This window comes from Schistocerca nitens, chromosome 4, assembly GCF_023898315.1.
Source record: "Schistocerca nitens isolate TAMUIC-IGC-003100 chromosome 4, iqSchNite1.1, whole genome shotgun sequence".
In the NCBI taxonomy this organism is placed as follows: Eukaryota; Metazoa; Arthropoda; class Insecta; order Orthoptera; family Acrididae; genus Schistocerca; species Schistocerca nitens.
The window spans coordinates 460,271,709-460,298,243 of record NC_064617.1 but is presented as its reverse complement, the minus strand read 5'-3'; the positions used below and the strand labels follow the sequence as shown (position 1 = coordinate 460,298,243).

The 26,535-nt window shown below is 44.0% G+C and overlaps 1 protein-coding gene across 2 annotated transcripts in view; it reads left to right on the top strand.

The window, feature by feature from the left end:
* Window positions 1–20,831, top strand: part of LOC126251422 (peritrophin-44-like) — a 144,869-nt gene extending 124,038 nt beyond the window's left edge. For both annotated transcript variants that reach the window (XM_049951837.1, XM_049951836.1), the window contains exon 2: window positions 19,167–20,831. In XM_049951837.1, the coding sequence (XP_049807794.1) occupies window positions 19,167–20,381 (1,215 nt within the window). In that variant the 3' untranslated portion in view covers window positions 20,382–20,831. The remainder of the gene's footprint in view (window positions 1–19,166) is intronic.
* Window positions 20,832–26,535: the final 5,704 nt, after the last annotated feature.

Here is a 26,535-nt window from a genome sequence, read left to right as displayed (position 1 = left end):
TAAATTTCGGGAAGGGTGGCGATGAGCTCTGACGCCACGTTCAATCACATAAAAGGTATGTTCGATATGGATCAGATTTGCCGAGTTGGAACTAATCGCTGTGTTCCTTCAAACACTCAATCACAGTCCTCACTTTGTGACATGGCACTTATCGTGCTGAAATACGCCACTGCTGCCGGGAAACATGATAGTCATGAAGGGGTGCGCGTGGTCTGCAGCCAGGGTATGATACTCCTTGACCGCCATCTGGCCTTGCACGAGCTGCATTGGCTCCTTGGATGCCCCCATGAATGGTCACTAGAGCCTAATGGATTCGCCGCCAGCTTGTCCCGCAGTAGAGGTGTCAAAGAGTTGCTCCCCTCAAAGACGAAGAAGGTGTCGGGATTCATCACACCACGCAACATTCTGTCACTGCGCCAACGTCCAGTGGCAATGTTCACGTGAGTATTTCAGTTGTTGATGCCGATATCGTGGAGTTAACATGGCCACATGCATGGGTCGTCGGCTGCGATGGCCCAACGTAAGGAGAGTTCGGTGCATTGTGTGTTCAGACACACTTGTGCTCTGCCCAGCATTTAAGTTAATCAGTCGGTACTTTCGCGAAACAGTCCCTCAAATACTCCTCAATGGTACCCAACTACCATACCAAATAACAGTAAAAGACCTTGGAATAATCTTGGATGAACACCTAAACTGGGAAGAACAAACAGTCACAACTTGCCGGAAATCGCTCTCCTCCCTACATGCAATTCAAAAATTTAGAAAAACATTTCCAACCCATGTTAAACAAAAATTAGTCCAAACACTAGTCTTGCCTAATCTTTACTACTGTGATGTAGTTCAACACGGCACAAATAGTGAAAATTCGAGATGCTTCGAAAAAAAAAATGGTTCAAATGGTTCTGAGCACTATGGGACTCAACTGCTGAGGTCATTAGTCCCCTAGAACTTAGAACGAGTTAAACCTAACTAACCTAAGGACATCACACACACCCATGCCCGAGGCAGGATTCGAACCTGCGACCGTAGCGGTCTCGCGGTTCCAGACTGCAGCGCCAGAACCGCGCGGCCACTTCGGCCGGCCGAGATGCTTCGAGCTAGTGATGAATGCTTGCGTTAGATACGTATGCAATATACGGTTGTATGATCATATCAGTCCTTCATACTCCCAGCTAGGTTGGATACGCCCACATAAGGCACGCGATTTCCACACGATGTGCTTACTTCATCGATTTCTTAGCCACTGGTGCCCCCAATACTTATCTTCTCACATTAAATACCTATCATCATTCCACAACCGCAATACCAGATCGGATACGTCTAGCATCTTGGCTGTACCTTTACATAACACAAAATCTTTCTCCGTGTCATTCTCCATCTCAGCCATACGACTATGGAACGCGCTCCCCTGTGATCTGCGTCTTATCCAGAACCACTCAACATTCAAGAGGGAACTCAAGACTTACATATTAGGGACGGTATAGCCACCACTGTTGTGACCCTCTCATCTCTTTCTTTCTCCTCTCCATCATAGCTTCGAATTTTACCACTCTATTTCTCTTCCTCTAACCTATCTACCTCTTCTATATCTCTTTCACCCCATTCTATCGTCTTATGTCTCTGCTTGATGAGAATAACTCACAAGCTGCAAGAATATAACGAGAAAATTCCCAACTAGCAATAGGACTGACATTCATAAAAGAAAAATATGTTTACTTTCATATACATAGTCATTACTATTATTATTGTTATTATTATTATTATTCTTGATTGTTATAATTATTTTTTGATTGTTATATTTATCATTGTACTACGTTTATAATCTCTATTTTTTTCTTTAACATTAATACTGTATAACATGTTATATGTCCTTAATGTTCTGTAGAAACTGAAATTTGTTGAATCTGAGTATGCCTGGTTAGATGTAAGAGAGGGCCTGAAGGCCCTAATCTCGCCAGGTAAAATAAATGCATAAATCAATAAATAAATAAGTCTGATGTTTTTTCTGCTACAGCTCAGCGCCTGTCCCGTTTTACCAGTCTGCCTACGACATCCAGCAGCAGAAATGAGGGCTGGCCGCCCAATCCAACGACGTTTTAACGTAGTTTCACCTTCGTTTCGCCACGTGTTAAACACACCCACCACAGAACTTCTCGAACACCCGACAAGTCTTGCAGTTTCCGAAATGCTCGTGCCGAGCCTCCGGGCCATCACAATCAGCTCTCGGTCAAACTCAGAGAGATAGCGCGCTTCCCCATTCTACTCACGGACAGCACGCTCACTGACTCTACATACGCCGTGCATGTGTCTGACCAGAAGTCATTCCTCGCCAGTTGAGGCTGCTATCGCCTAGATGGCTTTATATCTGTAGTAGGTCGGTCGTCATAATGTTCTGGCTGGTCAGTGTAATTCCACTGTGGCTCTATACAATCGTCAACGTGACAATGGACCACACTCTTATCGCTATATTACGCACCTCATGATCAGTAAATGTGCCAGCCGTGTCCAGGTGAATACATACACGCCAACAGCAAGAAATTTTCTAATTACGCAATAAAACAACACCGAATCCTACGCCTAAAACCTGAAACATCTGTCTGCCTGGTCTACTGAAACAAGAACCTGACACAAATCCCGCCTGCCGACCGCACTCCCTAGGTGGTGTTTATTTTTATCAATAAAGGTGACGTTCATCCCTTTACCTCCGCCATGATTTAACCAAAACCCAATGATCTTCCCAAAATTTCCTTGGTCTGTAGCTCTCCATTGCATGAATGCACAACACAGAGCTGTAATGACGTAAGATCCGAGAGAGTAAACCCCTGTGCCCGCCTGCCGCACCTCTAGTTTTACTTGGCGCGACAGGCAAATTTACCAAAATGGATATGGCTGATAACGCCGACAACGCCGAGTGCTCTGTGCAAGCGCGACCACAGAAGTCTCACTGCTAGTCTGATTTGGACTGCTGCAAATTTCTCTCCTGTACCAACCACTTCATCACAGTAGCACTTGCAACCTACGTCCTAAATTATTTGCTGGATGTATTCGAGTCTCTGAATTCCTCTATAGTTTTTATCCCCTACAATTCCGTCTAGTACCATGGAAGTTATTCCCTGATGTCTTAACAGAAGTCCCGTCATCCTGTCCCTTCTTCTTGTCAGTGTTTTCCACACATTCCTTCCCTCTCCGATTCTGCCCAGAACCTCCTCATTCCTTACCAGTCCACTTAATTTTCAACATTCGTCTGTAGCGCCACATCTCAATGCTTCGATTCTCTTCTGATCCGGTTTCCCCACAGTCCATGTTCCTCTACCATACGATGCTCTGCTCCAAGCGTATAACCTCAGGAATTTCTTCCTCAAATTAAGGCCTATGTTTGATACTAGTAGTATTTTCTTTGACAGGAATTCCCTCTTTGTCAGTGCTAGTCCGCCTTTTATTTCCTCCTTGCTCCGTCCATCATACGTTATTTTGCTGCCTAGGTCGCAGAATTTCTCCACATCATCTACTTCGTGACCGTCAACCCTAATGTTAAGTTTCTCGTTGTTCTCGTTTCTTCTACTTCTCATTACTTTCGTCTTTCTTCGATTTACTCTCAATCCATAGTCTGTACTCATCAGAATGTTCATTCTAGTCAACATATCCTGTAATTCTTCTTCACTTTCACTGGAGGTAGCAATGTCGTCAACGAATCTTATTGATATCTTTTCAACTTCAATTTTAGTTCCACTCATGAACCTCTCTTCTATTTCCATCTGGCTTCTTCGAGTATAGACAGAACTGTTGGGGTGAAAGACTGCGTCCCTGTGTTGCACGCTTTTTAATCCGAGCACTTCGTTCTTGGTCTTCCACTCTCATTATTCCCTCTCGTATATGTTGTATATTACCCATCTCTCCCTATAGTTCATCCCTATTTTCCTCAGAATTTCGAACATTTTGCACATATGACCAGGTCGCCAGATCCTATCAACGTGAGTTGACTTTTCTTTAGTCTTGCTTCCATTATCAAACGCAACGTCAGAACTGCCACTCTTGTCCCTTAATCTTCCCTAAAACCACACTGATCGTCATCTAGCACATCCTGAACTTTCTTTTCCATTCTTCTGATCAGTACTCTTGTCAGCAACTTGAATGCATGAACTGTTAAGCTAATTGTGCGATAATTCTGGCACTTGTCAGCTCTTGCGCATTTCGGAACTGTATGGATGATATTTTTCGAAAGTGAGACACGTAGTATATAGCGAGACTCATACACTGTACACACCAACGTGAATAGTCGTTTTATTGCCACTTCCATAAATTCTGATGGAATGTTATCCTTCCCTTCTGTCCTATTCGATGTGAAGTCTTCCAACGCTCTTTTAAATTCTAATACTAGATCCCTTATGTTACCTACTGTAGTGGACTGACAAGGCAGCCAGTCCACAGTGACGGGTAGCCGAGAGGGCACACGTACACACACGCCGACTGGCGCGAAGTCTGGAACAGGATTCGTAATGAATGTGATAAAGAAAAGAACGTAGCTACTAGAACACTTAACTTTTATATCGTCCTTTGGTATACAGCATTCTTGATGATACAAGTGAGACTATCTTGAGATACATGCAATGGTACAAATGGCGCCTTGCTAGGTCGTAGCCATTAACTTAGCTGAAGGCTATTCTAACTGTCTCTCGGCAAATGAGAGAAAGGCTTCGTCAGTGTAGTCGCTAGCAACGTCGTCGTACAACTGGGGCGAGTGCTAGTCAGTCTCTCGAGACCTGCCTTGTGGTGGCGCTCGGTCTGCGATCCTGACAGTGGCGACACGCGGGTCCGACATGTACTAATGGACCGCGGCCGATTTAAGCTACCACCTAGCAAGTGTGGTGTCTGGCGGTGACACCACACCTACCACCTTTGCTTTTAATTAATTTGACAGGTGACTTGACCTTACTGTATGCTGAATAGTCGTTTGATTGCCACTTCCATAAATTCTGATGGAATGTTATCCTTCCCTTCTGCCCTATTCGATGTGAAGTCTTCCAACGCTCTTTTAAATTCTAATACTGGATCCCTTATGTTACCTACCACCTTTGCTTTTAATTAATTTGACAGGTGACTTGACCTTACTGTATGGTGAGTCAGTTTTTCCAACAATCATTTCCTTTGCGATTTCTTCACATTTTTCATGTAGTTACTTCGCCTTATCTTCCTTGCATTTTCCATTTATTTCATTTCTAAACTTGTATTTCTGTATCCTGAGTTTCCCAAAACATTTTTTTGTACTTCATTCTTTCATCAGCTGAAGTATTTCTTCTGTTAACCCATGGTTTCTTCGCAGTTACCTTCCACGAACCTACGTGTTTCTCTGCAATATCAGCAAGTGCCCTTTTTAATGATGTCCATTCCTCTTCAACTGAACTGCCTCTTGAGCTATTCCTTATCTCAGTATCTACAGCCTTAGATAACTTCAAGCGTATCTCTTCATTCCTCAGACCTCGGTATCCCATTTCTTTGCGCATTGATTCTTCCTGTTTATTGTCTTAAAAAAATGGATCAAATGGCTCTGAGCACTATGGGACTCAACTGCTGAGGTCATAAGTCCCCTAGAACTTAGAACTACTTAAACCTAACTAACCTAAGGACAACACACACATCCATGCCCGAGGCAGGATTCGAACCTGCGACCGTATTTATTGTCTTAAACTGGAGCCTAATCTTCATCACCACTTCATTGTGATCTGAGTCTACATCTGCTCCTGTGTACGCGTATCTGGTTTCGGAGTCTCTGCTGATCATGATGTAATCTAACTAAAATCTTCCCGTATTTCCCGACATTTTCCATGTATACCTCACCCTCTTGTGATTCTTGAACAGCGTATTCGCTATTAGAAGCTGAAATTTATTGCAGAACTCGATCATTCTTTCTCCTCTCTCGTTGTTTGTACCAAGCCATTGTTCTCCCGTAAGTCTTTCTTTCACTCCTTCCCCACAACCACATTCCAGTCCCGAGTGACTGTTACATTTTCATGCCCGTTTACGTACTGAGTTTTTCTTTTTTTGGGAGGGGGGGGGGCATCAGTATTCTGACTGGTTTGATGCGGCCGTTCACGAATTCCTCTACTGTGTTTACCTCTTCATCCCAGAGTAGCACTTGCAACTTACGTCCTCACATATTTCTTGGATGTATTCCAATCTCTGTCTTCGTCTACTGTTTTAGTCCTCTACAACTCCCTCTAGTACCATGGCAGTAATCCCGTGATGTCTTAACAGATGTCCTATAATCCTGTCCCTTCTCGTTGTCAGTGTTTCCCACATATTCCTTTCCTCTCTGATTCTGCGCAAAACTTCCTCATCCCTTACCTTGTCAATCCACTTAATTTTCTACATTCGCCTGTAGCACCATATCCCAATACTTCGATTCTCTTCTGTTCCAGTTTTCCCACAGTCTATGTTTCACAATCATATAATGCTGTGCTCCAGCAGTACATTCTCAGAAATTTCTTCCTCAAATTAAGGCCTATGTTTGGTACTAGTAGATTTCTCTTGGCAAGACATTTCCTTTTGGCTAGTGCTAGTCTGCTTTTGATGTCCTCCTTGCTCCGTCTATCATTGATTATTTCGCTGCCTGGCTGCAGAATTCTCTAACTTCATCCACTTCGTGAGCATGAATCCTCATAAATTTTTCGCTGTTCTCATTTCCGCTACTTCTAATTGCCTTCGTCTTCCTTCGATTTCATCTCAATCCGTATTCTGTACTCATTAGACTGATCATTACATTCAGCAAATACTGTAATTCTTCTTCACTTTCACTCGGGATAGCAGTGCCATCAGAGAACCTTCACCTTCAATTGTAATACCACTCCTGAACCTTTCTTTTATTTTCTTCATTGCTTCTTCTACACACAGATTGAAAATAGGGGTGGACGACTACATCCCTGTCTAACATCCTTTTAATCCGAGCACTTCGTTCTTGGTCGTCCACTGTTATTATTCCATCTTTACACTTGTACATATTGTTTATTATCCGTCTCGCCCTGTAGCTTTCTCAGAATTTAACATCTTGCACCATTTTACATTATCAAACGCTTCTCCGGTAAACAAATCTTATGAACGTGTCTTGATTTTTCTTTACTCTTGCTTCCGTTATCAGTCGCAATGTCAGAATTGCCTCTCTGGTGCCTTTTCCTTTCCTAAAGCCAAACTGATCGTCATCTAGCACATCCTCAATATTCTTTTCCATTCTTCTGTATATTATTCTTGTGAGCAACTTGGATGCATGAGCTGTTAAGCTGAGTGTGTGATAATTCTCGCATCTGTCAGCTCTTGCACACTTCGGAATTGCGTGGATGATATTTTAACGAAAGTCAGTTGGTATGGCGCCAGACTCATACTTTCTACACATCAACGTGAGTAGTCGTTTTGTTGCCACTTCCTCCAATGATATTAGAAATTCTGATAGATTGTTATCTACCTTTCTGCCTTCTTTGATCCTAAGTCCTCCAATGCTCTCTTAAATTGTGATTCTAATTTTGGAGCCCTCATCTCTTCTAAATCGACTCCTGTTTCTTCTTCTGTCACATCTGACAAATCTTCCGCCTCATACAGGCCTTCGCTGTAATCTTTCCACCTATCCACTCTCTCTTCCGCATTTAACAGTGGAAGTCCGGTTGCACTCTTAATGTTACCACCCTTGCTTTTAGTTTCACCAAAGGCTGTTTTGACTTTCTCGTATGCTGAGACAGTTCTTCCAACAATCATTATTCTTCGATTTCTTCACATTTTTCATGCAGCCATTCCATCTTAAGTTATCTGCACTTTCTATTTATGTCTTTCCTCAGTGACTTGTATTTCTGTACTTCTGAATTTCCCTGAACATTTTTGTACTTCCTTCGTTCAACGATTAACTCAAGTATTTCTCCTGATACCAGTGGTTTCTTCGCAGTTACCTTCTTTGTACCTATGTTTTCCTTCCAACTTCTGCATTGCCCTTTTCAGAGATTTCCATTCCTCTTCAACTGTACTGCCTCCTGAGCTATTCCTTATTGCTGTATGTACGGCATTAGAAAACTTCAAGCGTATCTCGTAATTCCTTAATACTTCCGTGTCCCACTTCATTGCGTACCGATTCTTTCTCACTAATGTCTTAAACTTCAGCCTGAATTACCCATTAAATATCCTCATATACTTTCTGTGTCTCCTCATTTTCAACTTACGACTTCGGAATGTGTATCTGAACTGTCGTTGTCGGTGTTCGTCTGCTGTTGATATGATGAGATCAACATTATCACTAATGTGTTCATAGTAACACACTCTCTGCCCTACCTTCCTATTCGTAACGAATACTACTCTCGTAATATCATCTTCTACTGCAGTTGCAGCTAGAGTGAGTCTTTGCATTTCCCGTTTAATATTTTCTACCTCGTAGAACATTTTCCTTTCGTTGGCGTTCAACCTTTTCCTCCTGGTCACCTATCCCTTGGCAGTCCCGTCCAGGACATCCGAATGGAGCACTATTCCGGAATCTTTTTTCAATGGAGAGATCATCATAACACTTTTTCATCTACAGGCCGCATGTCCTATGGATACACATTATGTTTCCTGAAAGCAGTTGTGTCCATTTCCTTCTGTATCCTCATGCCGTTGATCATTGCTGATTCTTCCGCCTTTACAGGCAGTTTCCCATCGTAAGGGCAAGAGAGTGCTCTGAACCGCTTTCCGCTCCTTCGCCCTCTTTACAAGACCATTGGTAGAGTGAGAGTGTCTTCTTATGCCGGAAGTCTTCGTCCGCCAAAGCTGATCATTTATAATTGAAATCTGAGCAGTGGCGAGTTCGAAACTGGGATTTTTTTTGGTCAAAGGAACCTTCCTGGCGCTCAAAGGGATGGGTGGCGGCAAAGTGGGTAGGAGTCGCAACCCGAGGCCTAGTCACCATTCCCCGTTCCCACCACCCAGGAACCAAGGACAGCGTAGGGAATGTAGAATGGAGGTACAAAGAACATCAATGCTTTTTTATTTATTTTTCCCTTTTTTAATTGTTATTAAAAGCACAGAGAACAGCAGGAAACCGGTGTCGCGATGAGGAGGGCGCGGCAAGTTGCCGGCTCGGTGAGACTAACGACGTATAGTGTTTCAAGGGAGAACATCCCGAAACCTGAGCGGTTCTAAGAGTGGAAAAGCCATGGGTCAACTCCTCGTCCGCAGTTGGTGGTCTAGTGGCTAGCAGTACTGTCTCTGGATCACGGGGTCCCGGGTTCGATTCTCGGCCGGGTTGGGGTTTTTCTCTGTCCGGGGACTGGATGTTTGTGTTGCGCTCACCATTTCATCATCATTATCATCATTTGTGACAGCCACTAGAATGTATTGGGAAAAAAAGGGACTGTGTAAAAATTGAGGCTTTGTTCGGCCTTTGATGACCGCGCATTTTAGCTCCCCACAAACTAAACATCATCACCATCAACTCCTCATTGCCGAAACATACCAGCTCTATTTCACTACAGCAAAAATTGGAGAATAATTGTCTGTATTTGGGATTGCGGACAACTGGACAGTGGCGTTAATTGAGGAAATGCCAACAATCAAAGACTTTTCTCGCCGTCAGCAAACAAGTAGTGAGTTGCGTATCCACAAATCCACGGAAAGAGGAGCAGGTGAGGAGGTAGGTGACACACTGGTAACTAGGGCCTGCATCTGTCGTACCCACGAACTAGACACTAGACACCTATCGCTGATCCGCACGCCAGGCGATGCTCGTCTGTGTGCAGAACATCGCAGGCGACAAACAACGGCACGCCTGCAAAGTGAATCCCGTAAAGGCACGACCGGCATACTTATTTCCCACTGTCAGAAAGGTACCAAGCAGACTGGACCCCAGTGACAAGATAAGAGCAGATATTGATCGCCAGACGGCACGCCAGTCGACCTGAGGATGCTTCCCCTATATCAGATTCGGTAACCTGTGCTGCTGAAGAAAGCCACAGATGGCCTTCGTGGATGTCAAGCGCATTGGCGGTATTACAGTATGGACGTAGCTCAGTTCGAGGAAAAAAAGGTGGAAGTGAAAGGAACTCTGAAAGCTGCATAGGGGCTGAGAGAGAGCGTGCTGCAAGGGCCTCCAGCAACAGGCTGGTAAGGTCTGTAGAGAACGGCGCCACAGCACCATTTCAGAGCTGACGAACAGGGCTATTACTCTGTGAGGGACATAATAGAGACCTAAACCGCCCATGCAATGTTGGAGGTGAGGATCTCGTACCTTATCTTGAACAGCAAGCCGTGGCGAAGATATGTACGAATGCTGCTTGCATGACGTGGGCCACGAAAGGTGGAACAGGAAGTGTCTGTACCACTTGGGGAATACGTGACGACAAATATAGATTTACATATTGCATCAGTTGAAGAAGACACAGTGCTAGTAAACGTTGAGTAGGCGTCGGAAGCTGAAGGGAATCGTGCGCAGCAAGTCACTTGCGAAATCGGGTCCTAATCATCAGATAGTAGCGGCTACACGCATTGGAGCAGCGCCGTCCGCAGGACATTGCGCTTGATTTTAAGACGTTAAGACAGCTACCAGAAGCTTCGCCGTTGGTGGTAACTTATACAATCACTCCCTGAATCAGCACCACTATGAAGAACGATAGGCGTTGACAGAGGCCGATCAGCAATGGTTCCATGCTGAAAACATACAACAGTGCAGAGCACCGGCAGCCTTGACGCATCGAACGACGGATCTAGATGAGAGGTGTGAGACGGCCTTCATAGAGTACACAGGACGTAGCTCCACGAAGGAGACGCATCGCGACGTTGATGGTATTATGATCCGGAGCGCCCCTTCCAAGTAGTCGTGATCGACCCGATCGAAAGCCTCGCTGAAGTCAAGAGCTGCTAAAAGTCCACGCCCACGACGAGCGTGAATAAGAATCAGTCCCGATAGCGACAGAGAACGGTGCGGATGTTATTGTCATCTCCTAAAGAAGTTTGATCGAGGGAAACCACGTACCGAGCCGTCCGTTTAAGCCGTGAGGCCAATAGCCGGGTAAAGATCTTCGTGTCGCTGTTGAATAACGGCAAGGCGGGAACCGCATATACCCTGATGTACCCTGAGACTTATGGATGGGAATACCGTCAAGGAAACCGTCTGATATCTGCAACAGAGGTCCCAACAAATTTCCGATCCCAATGGAGCCGTTAGAGGACGAAACATCCGGTAAAAATTTAGTGCGAGGCCGTCAAGGCCGCCTGGATAGCATCATGGATTTCGTTCTCTGTGACGTTGTCAAGCAGATTCATCATTTCATCGTCAGGAACCGACCCAAATGAGAGTTGGGAGAGTAGCGTTATGGTGGGATGGTGGTGATGTAGTGCAGCATAACCTAAGGTTCATGGAGGGCAGAACCTAAACCACGTTGGATATCTAATCGCCACTGTAAGAACATTAATCAAAGTCCACCGATGGTGGCGCCATTCTGCTATCACACGGTACACAGACGGACGCCCCTGTGTTAACCAATCATGTGTGCCCATTCTGACCAAAGCTCAAAGCTCCTTCAAAATGACGACGAGAGAGGGACGTGAGCTGTGCCTTCGCACAATTCACCATCGCCTGACGCTCTAGCTAATAAGGCATCATAGTACATTCCCAGAGAATGGCGAAGTAGAAATCCTCAAGCAGAAATCCTGGGTTCGTCGCCGCCACACCGCGGCCTCCCTTCTGTAAACAAACACGACCTTGCAGACGGCAGGCTTTGCATACAAGACCCACCACTCCAGGACAGACGACACGCTATCCACGTGGCCTCGATGAGCTGCCAGCACTCGAGTGAAGTAAGATGAACCACGTCCAATTTCCACAGTCCTGGCCGTGCCACACCGTTTGGTGACAGAAACTCATGGTACAGATACATGGATCATGGTCAGAGAATGCAACAGGCCAGACCCCAGCAAGAAATATAAACTCGTCGAGACTAGTGGAAAATGGCTAGAGAAACGTGTAAACCCTTGACGATCACAATGAAAATGCTCTCAAGGGTCCACAAGGTTGAGGTGCTGGAAAATTTCCGTTAGCTCCACGTATACACAGTGATTCAGCAGCTGGTCTTTTGGCGCCTGGGTGTAGTTAAAGTCGCCTCGCATGATTAATGCAACCTGCTGAACCAGGAAGAGAGTCAGCGGCGACCCGAACCAGACGGTGCATAGGTTTTGTGGTCCTGACGCCACTAAACGTGAGAGCTATACCTCTCGCATGAGGGAGGGAACTGTACCAGCATGAATACTGTCACGTAAGAGGATCGCCGCCCCACTACCAGTAGCGGAAGCATGGGACATGTGTGCCGCAAATCCACGGGGAGCTCAAAAGGTTGCAACATCCATCTCCTGAAGGAGGATGTTGACGTCCGCAGCATACAGCATTTCACAGAGTAAGGTCATATTGTGAAGTGCGTTGATTGATACTGACATTGACCGTGGCTATGAGATAAGTCTGGAACGCTGTCATCACCAGGAGGACAGGTGATGCAAACATGATGGAAGCACAGGGAGCCACCTGTTAGGACTCCTCGGAAGGGCACATAATTGTGACATGGAGGGAGCCGACTCCATCAAGGGGCTTGCATCGCTGTATATACCTTCACACACCAGGCGATGCTCGTTCGTGTCCATAACATCATAGGCGAAAAAGAACGGGGTGCATGCAAAGTGGATCTCGTGAAGGTATACTTGCTCCCCATTGAAAGTCCGCCCACTAGACAGGCGTCTCACCAGGCCGGTTCGGTTTAACACTATCAGGGGTGCGCCCAAGGGTAGCGTCAGATACAGAAAGGGAAGCAAGTGCATCAGACGCAGGTGGGTGAAAGTCGTTCGTTATCCGTGGGTAGATGCTGACGGGAAGTAGAGAAGGGGAGAGACGTAGCTTCGTCTGGTGGCGTCAGAGGGCAGCCCATCACCAGTAGGAGGGTCGTCATCCTGTGCACACGAGTGTGTGACACTTTCACGGAGTGACACTTGTACGGAGGGCAAATGTGTTGACATTTGCACGGAGCCTGAGACACGTAGGCAGTGGACAGAAGTAGGATACTCCAACCTGTCCGCCGCTACCTGCAACGTATTCTTGGGAAGGCCAAAGTCCATTTCCCTGTCCCCGCGCCAGTCTTGAATTTTCTGAATAGAAAGCTACTCACAGTCTTCTTGAGGAGGTGCAGTGGTAGGGCTATCTGATTGTAAGCCAGTGCCTATTTCCTTGGAGCTTGTTGATCGTACTCTCAAAATGTTTCAAATGGCTCTGAGTACTATGGGGCTTAACCTCTGAGGTCATCAGTCCAACAGAACTTAGAACTACTTAAGCCTAACTAACCTAAGGACATCACGCACGTCCATACCCGAGGCAGGATTCGAACCTGCGACCATAGCGGTCTCGCGGTTCCAGACTGTAGCGCCTAGAACCACTCGGCCACTTCGGCCGGCTTGATCGTACTGAACAGGGCTTCATTGTATTAACTAAATTTCCAACGACTGGCTGCCAATTATATCGTTGATTTTCTTTGAAATCCTGCAACTTGTTTTTCTCAGTTTAAGTTTACCCCAAGGTAAAGATGGTTCTATATGATGATGATAAAATCATAAATTATCTTTGGCATCTTTTGGTGCGCCACACCCCCGGTTTTGAGTACCTGTTTTGAAAAGGATGACAACTAACATAATGGTCGGGTTACGAGTTTCAGAGCGGTCAGACACGTCAACATCAACGTATCAGCGCAGGATTCCAGGTTCATATGTTTGTTGTATGCAGTGGTGTCTTGTTATGCTTAGTGATCTATTAATATGCTTCAAAACTGTGCACACAACGAAAAAATTCAGTTTACACCAACATTGCAATAGATTCCATGCAAAGATTACTGTCACTCGGAAGGTGAACAGCGAGTAGCCGATGTAGAAGTATTATTTTAAGGAAAAAAAAAAGGTCGGCTTTTAAGCGATAAGACAGAAGAAATTATTCATCATATGGGAGCAGAGAAATAAACGTCTCAATAATTTTCCCAACATTTTGACTATGAAAATACATTTTTGTTTTCAGGAGAGACACTCAGTTAATGAAACTGCAGTTAAATCAAGTTGTGACACTGCTATTCAGCTTGTAAAGAGTTGCGCAGTGGAGTTGATTTTCCGGCTTTGTTGACAGTTCGGAAACGCGGCTACAGACAGAAGTCAGAGACCTATAGTGTGACGTTTGCATGATTAGTTTCATAGAAAAATTGGTCTTGTAGACTTCTGTATCCTCAATGTAAATTTGACATGCTGTGTTTTTGTGTTTAATGTTTCAATGAAATAGTAACGACATATAAATTTGTCTATTTAAATTTCGTTCTAAAAAGGCGGTCATCATAAGGCTGCAGCAGTTGCAAGAAATACCATGTTTCATCCTTAGCCGCTTCCCGTTCTTCGTATCATAAAAATATTTAAAAAGATGTCCAATTTAGGTGTTAGTTCTCATTAATACATCAGTTTTAAAAATAAACTTTGCAGGAAATGCATCCATGAGCTACTCTAAAGCGATTCATGGTTGCTCACTGCTCCCGGACCCCTGAGACCATATACATTGCTCTATGTCTAGTAATTTATGCAGAGTTAAATAAAATATGAAATTTATGCACACTTGCTTGACCAAGATACTCTTGTTAAAACATGCTGAAAAATAAAAGCAACCTGTCAAATAGACACGTCTCTTTGCACTCACTTCAATGGGGGTACCCACTGTTATATTAAAATTAAACTGACAAGAATCTTTAAAGAACTCCCGTCTTCAGGCCACGAGTGGCCTACCGGGACCATCCGACCGCCGTGTCATCCTCAGTGGAGGATGCGGATTGGAGGGGCGTGGGGTCAGCACACCGCTCTCCTGGTCGTTATGATGGTATTCTTGACCGAAGCCGCTACTATTCGGTCAGTAGATCCTCAATTGGCACCACGAGGCTGAGTGCACCCCGAAAAAATGGCAACAGAGCATGTCGGCCTGGATGATCACCCACCCAAGTGCCGACCACGCCCGGCAGCGGTTAACTTCAGTGATCTCACGGGAACCGGTGTACCCACAGCGGCAAGGCCGTTGCCGACAAGAATCTTTTTTAAAGCACAAATTTAACGCTTAATTGAAAAGCTACAAATCATTTAATAATCTACATGTATGTACTAAGTAACATAGAGAAAAGTACAAGGAAAGTCATGATGCGTTCATTTTATGTTTAAGTGGGGAGAATACAATGTTCTGGTACACTGACGTATTTAAAAAAGTATTAAAAAAACTAAACTCCTCCCGAACAGGCCATGAAGTCCCAAAGGCGCCGACCGGCCGCCGTATCATCCCCAGCCCACAGGCGTGACTGGATGCGGATATGGAGGGGCATGTGGTCAGCACACCACTCTCCCAGCCGAATGTCAGTTTCCGGGACTGGAGCCGCTACTTCTCAATCAAGTAGCTCCTCAGTCTGCCTCACAACAGCTGAGTGCACCCCGCATGCCAACAGCGTTCGGCAGACCGGATGGTCACCCATCCAAGTGCTAGCCCAGCCCGACAGCGCTTAACTTCGGTGATCTGACAGTAACCGGTGTTACCACTGCGGCAGGGCCGTTGGCCTAAAAAAGTATAACACATGTAATAATTCAATAAATAAATTACATACATATGTGTGGCCTTTAGTGATGACAGCTAGTGTCTTTAACTATCATTAATAAAATGTTTGTCAAACTATTATTCGTTTTTAAAAAATTTTGTAACTGCATACGTTTGCTGTAATAACTTCGGCAGTTTTATTTATATATATGGTGAAATCGTCTAACATGCACCTCAGCGCATGCGATTATTATGACGTGGTTTATTTTGATATATGTCAAAACTGTTAATAATTTTTAATTCTAAAGTTTACCTATGCAGCCCTAATCTGACGTATTGCGACTGCGCCTTCTTTACTGTTGGCTTCTTAATCCACATGCTCTTCAAACGGCTAACAGCCTCCCCACAACTTCAGACGCCTGGACGTGCAACCGATTCTGTCGCAGACCGCCCACTCGCCGACGATCGCAACTTTTAGTCGACTGAATAGCTCTCTAGAAAATGCATCACGTGAAGATCAATAAAACAGCTTTGACGGCTGTGTGCGGTTACGAACATGCAGGCAACTGCGACTAGTACACAGAACACAGACTAATAGCAAATTAAGGGAAGACGAAAGTAATAAGGAGTAGCAGAAATAATATAAGCGATAAACATTACATCAAAATTGAGGACCATGTGGCAGACAACGTGAATGAAATCTGACACCTCGGAAGGAAATAAGGAACATATGCTTGACGGACGAAGCAACTAGAACATAAGAAGCTGACTAACAGAGGTAAAGAGAGAATTTCTCCCTAAACGAAGTTGACAAGTATCAATAATTGACCTTGATTCGAGGAAGACTTTTCCGAGAATGCATGTCTGATGCACAACATTCGACAGACGAGAATCATCGAATGTAGGAAAACCGGCAGGGAAAAAAATCGAAGAGTTTGAGGTGTAGTGCTTCAGAAAAATTGTGAATATTATGTTTACTAATAGGATAAGAAAAGCAGAGGCTCCATACAGACTAGTCGAAGAAAAGAATATGCGCAAAAAAACTGGCTGGGAGAAAGTACAACATAGCATGACTCGCGTTAAGACATCAGGAAATAACTTCCACGCACTAGGAGTAGGTATAGTAAACGTTAAAAAGCATGGAAAAGACGGAAGTCAGAATATATAGAGCAAATTATTGAAGACACTGAATGTGTTACTATGAGATAAGACGTTGACACAGGAGAGATAAACAGCCGAACGTCTGGTGACTTCTCCTGTCCTACTTGCTGCCTAAGTGTATTTTTTAACTCCCCACGCCATTTTTTACACAACACACATCAAAAAAAGTTTTGCATCACCCCTGTTCCCAGAACTCCTGAAGATAGACGTTGACTGTGGATATTGTATCACAGGCACAATCCCTTTGACTGTTAAGAAATGTCATGAAACCCACCCAAAGATGTAAACAACCATGCATGAGCAGCGCCTATTAGACGGAGGGGGTCCGACAGCCTATCAGATCCAGTCATTCCAACAGGAAGGAGGTACACGGCTCGTGTTGTCTGTAGTTCAACCATGTCTAGACAGTCAGTATCGCGATTCCACAGCTCCCGCATTGTTACTTTGTACAAGGAAAGGCTCTCAACGGGGGAAGTATCCACGCGTCGCGGAGAGAACCAAAGCGATATTGTTCGGACATGGAGGAGATACAGTGAGACAGGAACCGTCGATGACAAGCCTCGCTCAGGCCGCCCAAGGGCTACTACTGCAGCGGATGACTGCTACCTACGTATTATGGCTCGGATGAACTCTGACAGCAACGTTACCGTGTTGAATAATGCTTTTCGTGCAGCCACAGGACGTCGTGTTACGACTCAAACTGTGCGAAATAGGCTGCATGATGCGCAACTTCACTCCATACCTCCATGGCGAGGTCCATCTCTGCAACCACGACAACATGCGCTGCGATACAGATAGGCGCAGCAACATGCCTAATTGACCGCTCCCGGAGACGTGTTTGGAGGCAACCCGGTCGGGCTGAACGCCTTAGACACACTGCCCAGCGAGTGCAACAAAAAAATGGTTCAAATGGCTCTGAGCACTATGGGACTTAACATCTATGGTCATCAGTCCCCGAGAACTTAGAACTATTTAAACCTAACTTACCTAAGTACATCACACACATCCATGCCCGAGGCAGGATTCGAACCTGCGACCATAGCTGTCACGCGGCTCCGGACTGAGCGAGTGCAACAAGATGGATGTTCCCTGCCGTTTTCGGGTGGCATTGTGTGGGGACGACGTACGCCGCTGGTGGTCATGGAAGGTGCTGGAACGGCTGTACGATACCTGATAGTGCAACCAAATCGGCAGAATATTGACGAGACATTCGTCTTCATGGACGACAATTCACGTGCCCATCGTCCACATCTTGTGAATGACTTCCTTCAGGATAACGACATCGCTCGACTAGAGTGGCCAGCATGTTCTCCAGACAAGAACCCTATCGAACATGCCTGGAATAGATTGAAAAGGGCTGTTTTTGGACGACCCACCAACCACTCTGGGACAATTTGGACCAACAGTGCCCTGATGATGCCCTGATGACGCCACGACGAATACAGGCATGCATCAATGCAAGAAGACGTGCTACTGGGTATTAGAGGTGCCGGTGTGTACAGCAGTCTGGGTCACCACCTCTGAAGGTCTCGCTGTATGGTGGTACAGCGTGCAATATGTGGGATTCAAGAGCAATAGAAAGGGCGGAGATGATGTTGATCTCTGTACAGGTTCCGGAACTCTCGGAACCGAGGTGATGCAGAACCTTTTTTGATGTGTGTACAAACAATTTTCCGTTCGTTACATGAATTCTAAAGACCAGCGAATAATGATTTATTTTTGTTAGCATAAACAGTAAAACAGTATAATGTGTTCTGTCTGTAGGCAGGTCTTTACACGGTTTCCTCTGCCTTCTGCTATTCTTCTCATTTCCACATAGCTTACATTTCCTTTAATTTCATCTATCATCGTGTATGATCTCCTTCCGTCCTTTCGTTCTTCTCCCGCACATTAATCATTCCAACGCTTTATCTATGAACCAGTCCTACCGCAACACATGACCAATCCATTTCTTCTTCCTTTCTCTTATAAATTACATTAACCTTCTTTTCTCCCCTACTTTCTCCAGTAAGTCTTTATTTGCTCTTGTAGCTACCTACATCTTTCCAGCCTCCTCTACATCTACATCTTAAATGCTTCCAACCTCCTTTCTTTTTTTCTACTCGTTGTCCACATGTCCAGATGTCCAGTTTACAGCTCGATATAGTGCCACTTCCAGATGAAATATTTCTTTATTTTTCTCCTGTGTTCTCTTTCTGCCTTTTACAGATAGTAATTTCCTCTTTCTGTTGACAGTTACTTTAGCTACGGCAGTTCGAGCTTTGGGCTTCCAGTGGCACCTTATATCTTCCATTACGTCGATTCTTAGTTATTTGCCTAATTTTGTCTTACAGTGATATTGGTTGTTGTCCTTCTTTTACCAGTCACCGTGCACTTTTATTTTTCAGAAATTTCCTGCTGTCCCTAAAAAATTCTCTGTCGTAAACAGATGTTGGCGCTGGCGGCCCTTCCAGAGCTCGCCTGCTGCCAACTGGCTGCCCCCATAGTCTATTGCGCGGCCGAGGGCCGCCTGCCGGACCCCACGGACTGCGGCTACTACGTGGACTGCACAAAGAACAGCGACGGCAGCTACACGTCGACCATCAACCCGTGCCCCGCCGGCACCTACTACGATTCCTGCCAGGGCGACTGCAGCAAAACTCAGCAACCATCCGTCTGTTCCTTTGCCTGTGATAATGATGGCATTGCCGGATTTCCACCTGAAAATCCGTCTGTGTACTTTGTGTGTAACACCGCTGGTAGTGTACCGACCTTAACTGTTGCTAAGTGTCCTAGTGGTACTGCAATCGGTGCTGACATGACCACTTGCATAGGTATTGCCCCAGACTGTCCAGTCAATAATGAGTCGCCTGCGCCCTCTACATGCAACGGAACTTATTATTACGGACATGCGAATAACTGTTCCGTTTACTACTACTGCAGTGGCCCAGGTGCGTCACCAGAAGCGGCGTACTGCAACGCTGACGAATACTTCATCAGTTACAACCACAGCTGCACTAAGTTTCAGTGCACGTCGCAGGGCTTTTTTGCAGATCCAGCCGATTGTGCCTCTTTCTATTACTGCGTTGGCGATGCTTCGGAAGCGACGCAGCTTACGTGTGCGAGTGGTACTCATTTCGACAGCTCGGTTGGAGGGTGTTTACAGGGAGAGTGCACAACAGTCTGCCCCGGAAGCAGCTCGCACTTCACGTGCCCGTCCATCGGCTTTTTCGCAGATCCGTTGAACTGCAACTGGTACTACTACTGCGACAGCACGCTGCAAGCATCGCACAGTCAGTGTCCAGACGGAAGCCACTTCGATAGCACCGTGGGTAGCTGCTTGATGGGCGAGTGTTCTAGCACAGGAACAGACTTCACGTGTCCTTCCAGCGGCATTTTCGCTGATACGTCGAACTGTAACTGGTACTACTACTGCGACAGCAGCCTACAAGCATCGCACAGCAAGTGTCCAGACGGAAGTCACTTCGATAGCACCTTAGGTGGCTGCTTGATGGGTGAGTATCCTAGCAGGCTGGTAGGTATGGATCGGGATGTTGGAGTGCGACCTCTGCGCTCTGTTTCTAGCCTTTCATTACGACGTGAGGAAACCCAGATTCCATTCTGGAATTCTCGAAAGGGGACATTGCAGATGCCAAGTCCATAGACATTAAGTAGTACCTGCAGGACAGTTCTCATTGCACATGGAGGAACAATAGTTTTTGTGACAGCTACTTAAGATTAATGTTACCATCGCGATATGTTTGTCAAATTTACTGCACAGGAGCAACCAAATCACCTTCTACTCCATTTCTCAAGCCTGGCTTCTTCTTCAGATCCCATTTACAAGCTGGCCTTTGTAATGTATGTATATTTTCATATTAATTACCATTAATTTTTGTTTGCCACATGATGTATATATACTCTTTGTTACCTACGCACGTCCTTTCAATACAACTACTAGTAAGTTCAGTAACACTCTAGTGACGAAGTTGTTAATACCTACACATTGGCAGCCTTGTATGTAACAATGCTCTGCGTTACAAACTCGACGTGGGCAGTGTTTTCTTGTAACGATGTTCTTTTCTATCAAGCAATAAAAGCTAATTTATATGAATCACATTCATTAACTGTAAAAACCGTACCTGAGTATGAAATTTGTAATGACAATCAGACAACAGCACTAGAAATGTAATTAAAATCGTTTTTATTTCCACAAAAAGTATCTAGCTTGAACCACAGATACATAGCTGTTCATACCCTTTAAGAAACCTATTCCCAAACAGTTAACGTATTTTCGTCATATATTAAGATTAAGAAAACAAAATAATCTCAAGGTCATCTCCCTCAGTTATTAGTTCGAGACAATTGGTGCGTTTCATTACCAGACAGTGCATGTTGTAGTTGACGATGTTGACTGCTGCGCATTTTGCACAGGAGGTATGTCAAGCTACTGGCTGATTAGTGTGTAAAGGCAGAGATCTATAACGGGCAGGCATTAGAGGCAATGATTGCAAGTGGTAGCCATAGTCCATGTACTGGCACTGTGTGACAAACCAGCAGACACTAAGATACTTCACATAGAGTCCCACACCAAAGTCTGCCACATTATGTTACCCTCCATCCATATTCAGTAAACTTAGCTCTATGTTTTTCACTGAACCCAATCGGTCAGGTCTCGCAGTATGAATTATTTGCTAACAACTTTCGTTCCTGTCGTCCAATGACCTCTTTTCCAATGCTAAAACCGCACTATTGTCAAGTTTATAGAAGTATTCCTCTCCTGACTACTGTTTAGTTTACCGATAACAATATATAAAAATGGCTCTGAGCACTATGGGACTCAACTGCTGAGGTCATTAGTCCCCTAGAACTTAGAACTAGTTAAACCTAAGTAACCTAAGGACATCACAAACATCCATGCCCGAGGCAGGAGTCGAACCTGCGACCGTAGCGGTCTTGCGGTTCCAGACTGCAGCGCCCTTAACCACACGGCTAACAAAATATATATCGGAAATTTTGTGTTATGTTACGTCATAAATCTTCTCAGTTCTTTACAGTGGCTCATCAGTTGTGCAAATGCTGTTCTGATCAACGAACAAAATATGCAAGGAGTCTCTATCCCACATCTGCTTGGAGAAATTGGATCGTAGTGTCCTTTCCCAGAGAAATCCGTTGTCTTCAGGTCCACTCATACTGGTACATAGATGATCCATTTACCTCTGTTCATTGATTTTTATGCCAAATAAAATCACAAAATACAGAATTAAAGCTCTTTTGTTTCATTTGCATTTTATTTTTAATAATTGTTAAACTACTCATGAAATTTGCTTTTATATTTGAGCAGCTAATACCCGGCATGCATTGCAATGCCACTCACAGGAAGAAAGTGTTTGTAATTAAATTTTGTTTATTGATGTGCTTTTGGATACACAATACTTTTTTCCATCCAGTGCGTACATAGTAAATTTTTGCCCATTTTGAACGGATAATGTTGATCGATTTGTTCATCAGTGTTCCCCGTTACATAAATTTGAAGGAATTAGCGATCTGCGCGTTCGTCAGTGCGAGAGGTAATCCTGTACGATGATAAATTTTCTCTTATACTTTGAATGTTGTCACTCGATTCTCGTATGCAATATTGCGAACATCGATCGATGTCATTTGAAAACATCAATTGTTTATTTATTTATTTATTTATTTATTTATTTATTTATTGTTCCGTGGGACCAAATTAAGGAGAAGTCTCCATGGTCATGGAACGAGTCAATACATGAAATTATAACACGATATTAGATAAAATGAAATATAAAAAAACATATTCAGGTGACAAGTCGTAAGTTTAAATGAAGAAAATCAACAACGTAACACTGGAATTTGCTTAATTTTTTAGCTCTTCCAGGAGCTCCTCGACAGAATAGAAGGAGTGAGCCATGAGGAAACTCTTCAGTTTGGACTTAAAAGAGTTTGGGCTACTGCTAGGGTTTTTGAGTTCTTGTGGTAGCTTATTGAAAATGGATGCAGCAGAATACTGCACTCCTTTCTGCACAAGAGTCAAGGAAGTGCATTCTACATGCAGATTTGATTTCTGCCTAGTATTAACTGAGTGAAAGCTGCTAACTCTTGGGAATAGGCTAATATTGCTAACAACAAATGACATTGAAGAAAATATATACTGTGAGGGCAATGTCAGGATTCCCAGATTTTTGAATAGGGGTCGACAAGAGGTTCTCGAACTTACACCACATATAGCTCGAACAGCCCGTTTTTGAGCCAAAAATACCCTTTTTGAATCAGAAGAATTACCCCAAAAGATAATACCATACAACATAAGCGTATGAAAATATGCGAAGTAGACTACTTTTCGTATTGAAGTGTCACTTATTTCAGATACTGTTCTAATGGTAAATAAAGCAGCATTTAGCTTCTGAACAAGATCCTGGACATGGGCTTTCCACAACAGCTTACTATCTATCCGAACGCCTAGGAACTTGAACTGTTCCGTCTCGCTTATAATATGCCTATTCTGTCTGATCAAAATATCGGTTATGTTGAATTGTGAGTTAGACACTGTAAACACTGAGTCTTACCGTGATTTAGCATCAAATTATTTTCCACAAGCCACTACCTTATTTCATGAACTACATTATTTGTTACTGTTTCAATATTACACACAAGATCCTTTACTATCAAGCTGGTGTCATCAGCAAACAGAAATATTTTTGAATCACCTGTAATACTAGAAGGCATATCATTTATATAAATAAGAAACAGCAGTGGCCCCAGCACCGACCCTTGGGGAACGCCCCACTTAACAGTGCCCCGTTGGGACTGAACATCACTACCACTCTCAATATTGCGGAGAATTACCCTCTGCTTTCTGTTCTTAAAGTAAGAGGCAAACCAATTGTAAGCTACTCCCCTTACTCCATAATGGTCCAACTTCTGCAGTAATATTTTGTGGTCAACACAGTCAAAAGCCTTCGTTAAATCAAAGAAAACACCTAGCGTTCGCAACCTTTTATTTAATCCGTCCAAAACCTCACAGAGAAAAGAGAATATAGCATTTTCAGTTGTTAAACCATTTCTAAAATCAAACTGAACATTTGACAGCAAATTATGTGAATTTAAATGCTCCAGTAACCTTGTATATACAACCTTCTCGATAACTTTAGCAAACACCGATGGCATAGAAATAGGTCTAAAGTTGTCAACACTATCAATGTCTCCCTTTTTATAAAGTGGCTTCACTACCGAGTACTTTAATCGGTCAGGAAACCGACCACTCCTAAAGGAAAAGTTACAGATATGGCTGAGAACTGGGCTAACATACATAGAACAATACTTCAGTATTCTGCTAGATACCCCATCATATCCATGAGGGTTCTTGGTCTTTAGTGATTTAATTATTAACTCAATCTCCCTCTTGTCAGTATCATGGAGGAGCATTTCAGGTAACAGTCTCGGAACACTTTTTTCTAAGAGCGCTATATGATTCCCTGTTGGGACTAGGTTTCTATTTAGTTCACTTGCTATATTCAGAAAGTGATTATTAAATACTATACATATATGCGACTTATCAGTAACACGGACATTCCCACTATGCACTGATTCTATATCCTCGACCTATCTCTGCAGACCAGCAACTTCCTTTACGACTGACCATATGGTTTTAATTTTATCCTGAGACTTAGCTATTCTATCTGCATACCACATACTTTTTGCCTTCCTAATAACATTTTTAAGCACCTTACAATACTGCTTGTAATGGGCTGCTGCATTTAGATTTTGACTGTTTCTAACGTTTTGATATAATTGCCACTTTGTTCTACAAGATATTCTTATCCCTCTAGTCAGCCACCCAGGCTGCCTGTTTGTGCTAGTACCCTGTTTTAAACGTTCAAATGGAAAGCAACTTTCAAAGAGCATGAGAAAAGTCTTGAGAAAAGCATTATATTTATCGTCTACTATATCAGCGCTATAAACATCTTGCCACTCTTGTTCCTTTATAAGATTTACGAAGGTCTCTACAGCAACTGGATCAGCTTTCCTAACAGCTGATGACTATATTTAACACGTGTTGCAGCACAAAAATCTTTTAAAGTTAAAATTTGTGCATCATGATCTGAAAGGCCATTCACCTTTTTGCTAACAGAATGCCCTTCTAGTAATGAGGAATGAACAAAAATGTTGTCTATGGTTGTTCTACTGTTACCTTGCACTCTCGTTGGAAAGAATACGGTTTGCATAAGATTATATGAACTAAAGAGGTCTACCAGCATCCTCTTCCTTGCACAATCACTTATACAATTGATATTGAAGTCACCATATATAACTAACTTTTTGAATTTCCTATAAAGTGAACGAAGAACCTCCACTAGCTTTAGCAAAAATGTTGTGAAATCGGAGTCTGGGGATCTATAAATAACAACAGTTAGAAGTTTAGCTCCGTTAAATCTAACCACACCTGCACAACATTCAAACACCTTTTCAGTGCAGTACTTTGAAACATCAATTAACACAAATGTGATGCCGTTTTTCACATACATGGCTACTCCCCCACACCGCAAAGAGCTCCTCGAAAAGCTGCCAGCCAACCTGTATCCTGGTAAAGGAAGCCTCTGAATTATCTCCTTATTTAAGAAGTGTTCAGATATACCAATAATTTCAGAGTCAACATCTATAAGCAGTTCACTAACTTTATCTCTAATACCTTGTATATTTTGATGAAATATACTAATTCCCTCATTACTCGGATACCTAAGCTTTGTCAAAAGTGATTCCCTTGTTAGAGAGACTTCCCTTAAGCAGGAATACCTATCAGCTGACTTCACTCTGAAAAAGGTGAAGCTCTAACACCCACTACTGCAGGAATTTTCCCATGAGTGATCCTACCCACCCCACCTATGCTGTCACCTATAAGCTTTGCCAACCTCCCCTTCCCATACCTGTTGAGGTGCAGACCATGTCTAGTGAAACCCGTCCTGCTGATAGACTCCACCGACACCACTGAAATGTGACCCATGCTTTCTGTCATCAGCGCACCCCCAAGTCTCATGTTATTACGCCTGACGGATGTATTAAGATGAGGCCGATCGTGACGCTGAAGCAGTTCCACGAAATGCACATTCGTGTTGCCAGTCTGAGTGGCTATCTTTTCCAGGTCACCATCTATGTTATACTCTCCATCCCTATCAATACTATTACCAGCCCTACCCACAATCACTACCTGATCCTCTTTAGTAAAATCCCTACACACACACCCTATGTTAACAGTCACCTGAGCCAACCCTGCATTAGGCTTCACAATGCTGGTGACCTGGTACTCAATCCCCAGCACTTCCTGCAACTGCTGGCCTACACCTCTGCCATGAGAACTACCTAACATCAGAACCTTCTTCTTCCTCTTGGACTTTGCGACTGTTCTAGGCACAGTAACTACTGAGGTCTGCTGCATACTTCCTAAATCTACAGCTACTAGAGATTCCTCTCCACTAGACTCTGACGGTCATATCTATTGTAAACACCAATAGTAAAACTATCTGAAAATCTTCTTCTCATAGCAGATCTCTTGCCAACAGACAGCTCCCATTCCCCAACCCCCTTCTCCCTCCTCATCCTATCTACCTCCTCCTGTGCGTTTTTCAACTGCACCTGAAGGGCACAGATCTTACGCTCCTGCTCCTCTATCAACTTACTCTTGCTACATAACCTGCAGTTCCAGGAGAGGATCTCACCAGAATACCCACTGGCTTCCCCGCTGCATTCCCCCCAGTGAAAATATTTCGAACAAGTCTCACACCGCAATCCACTACTCACGA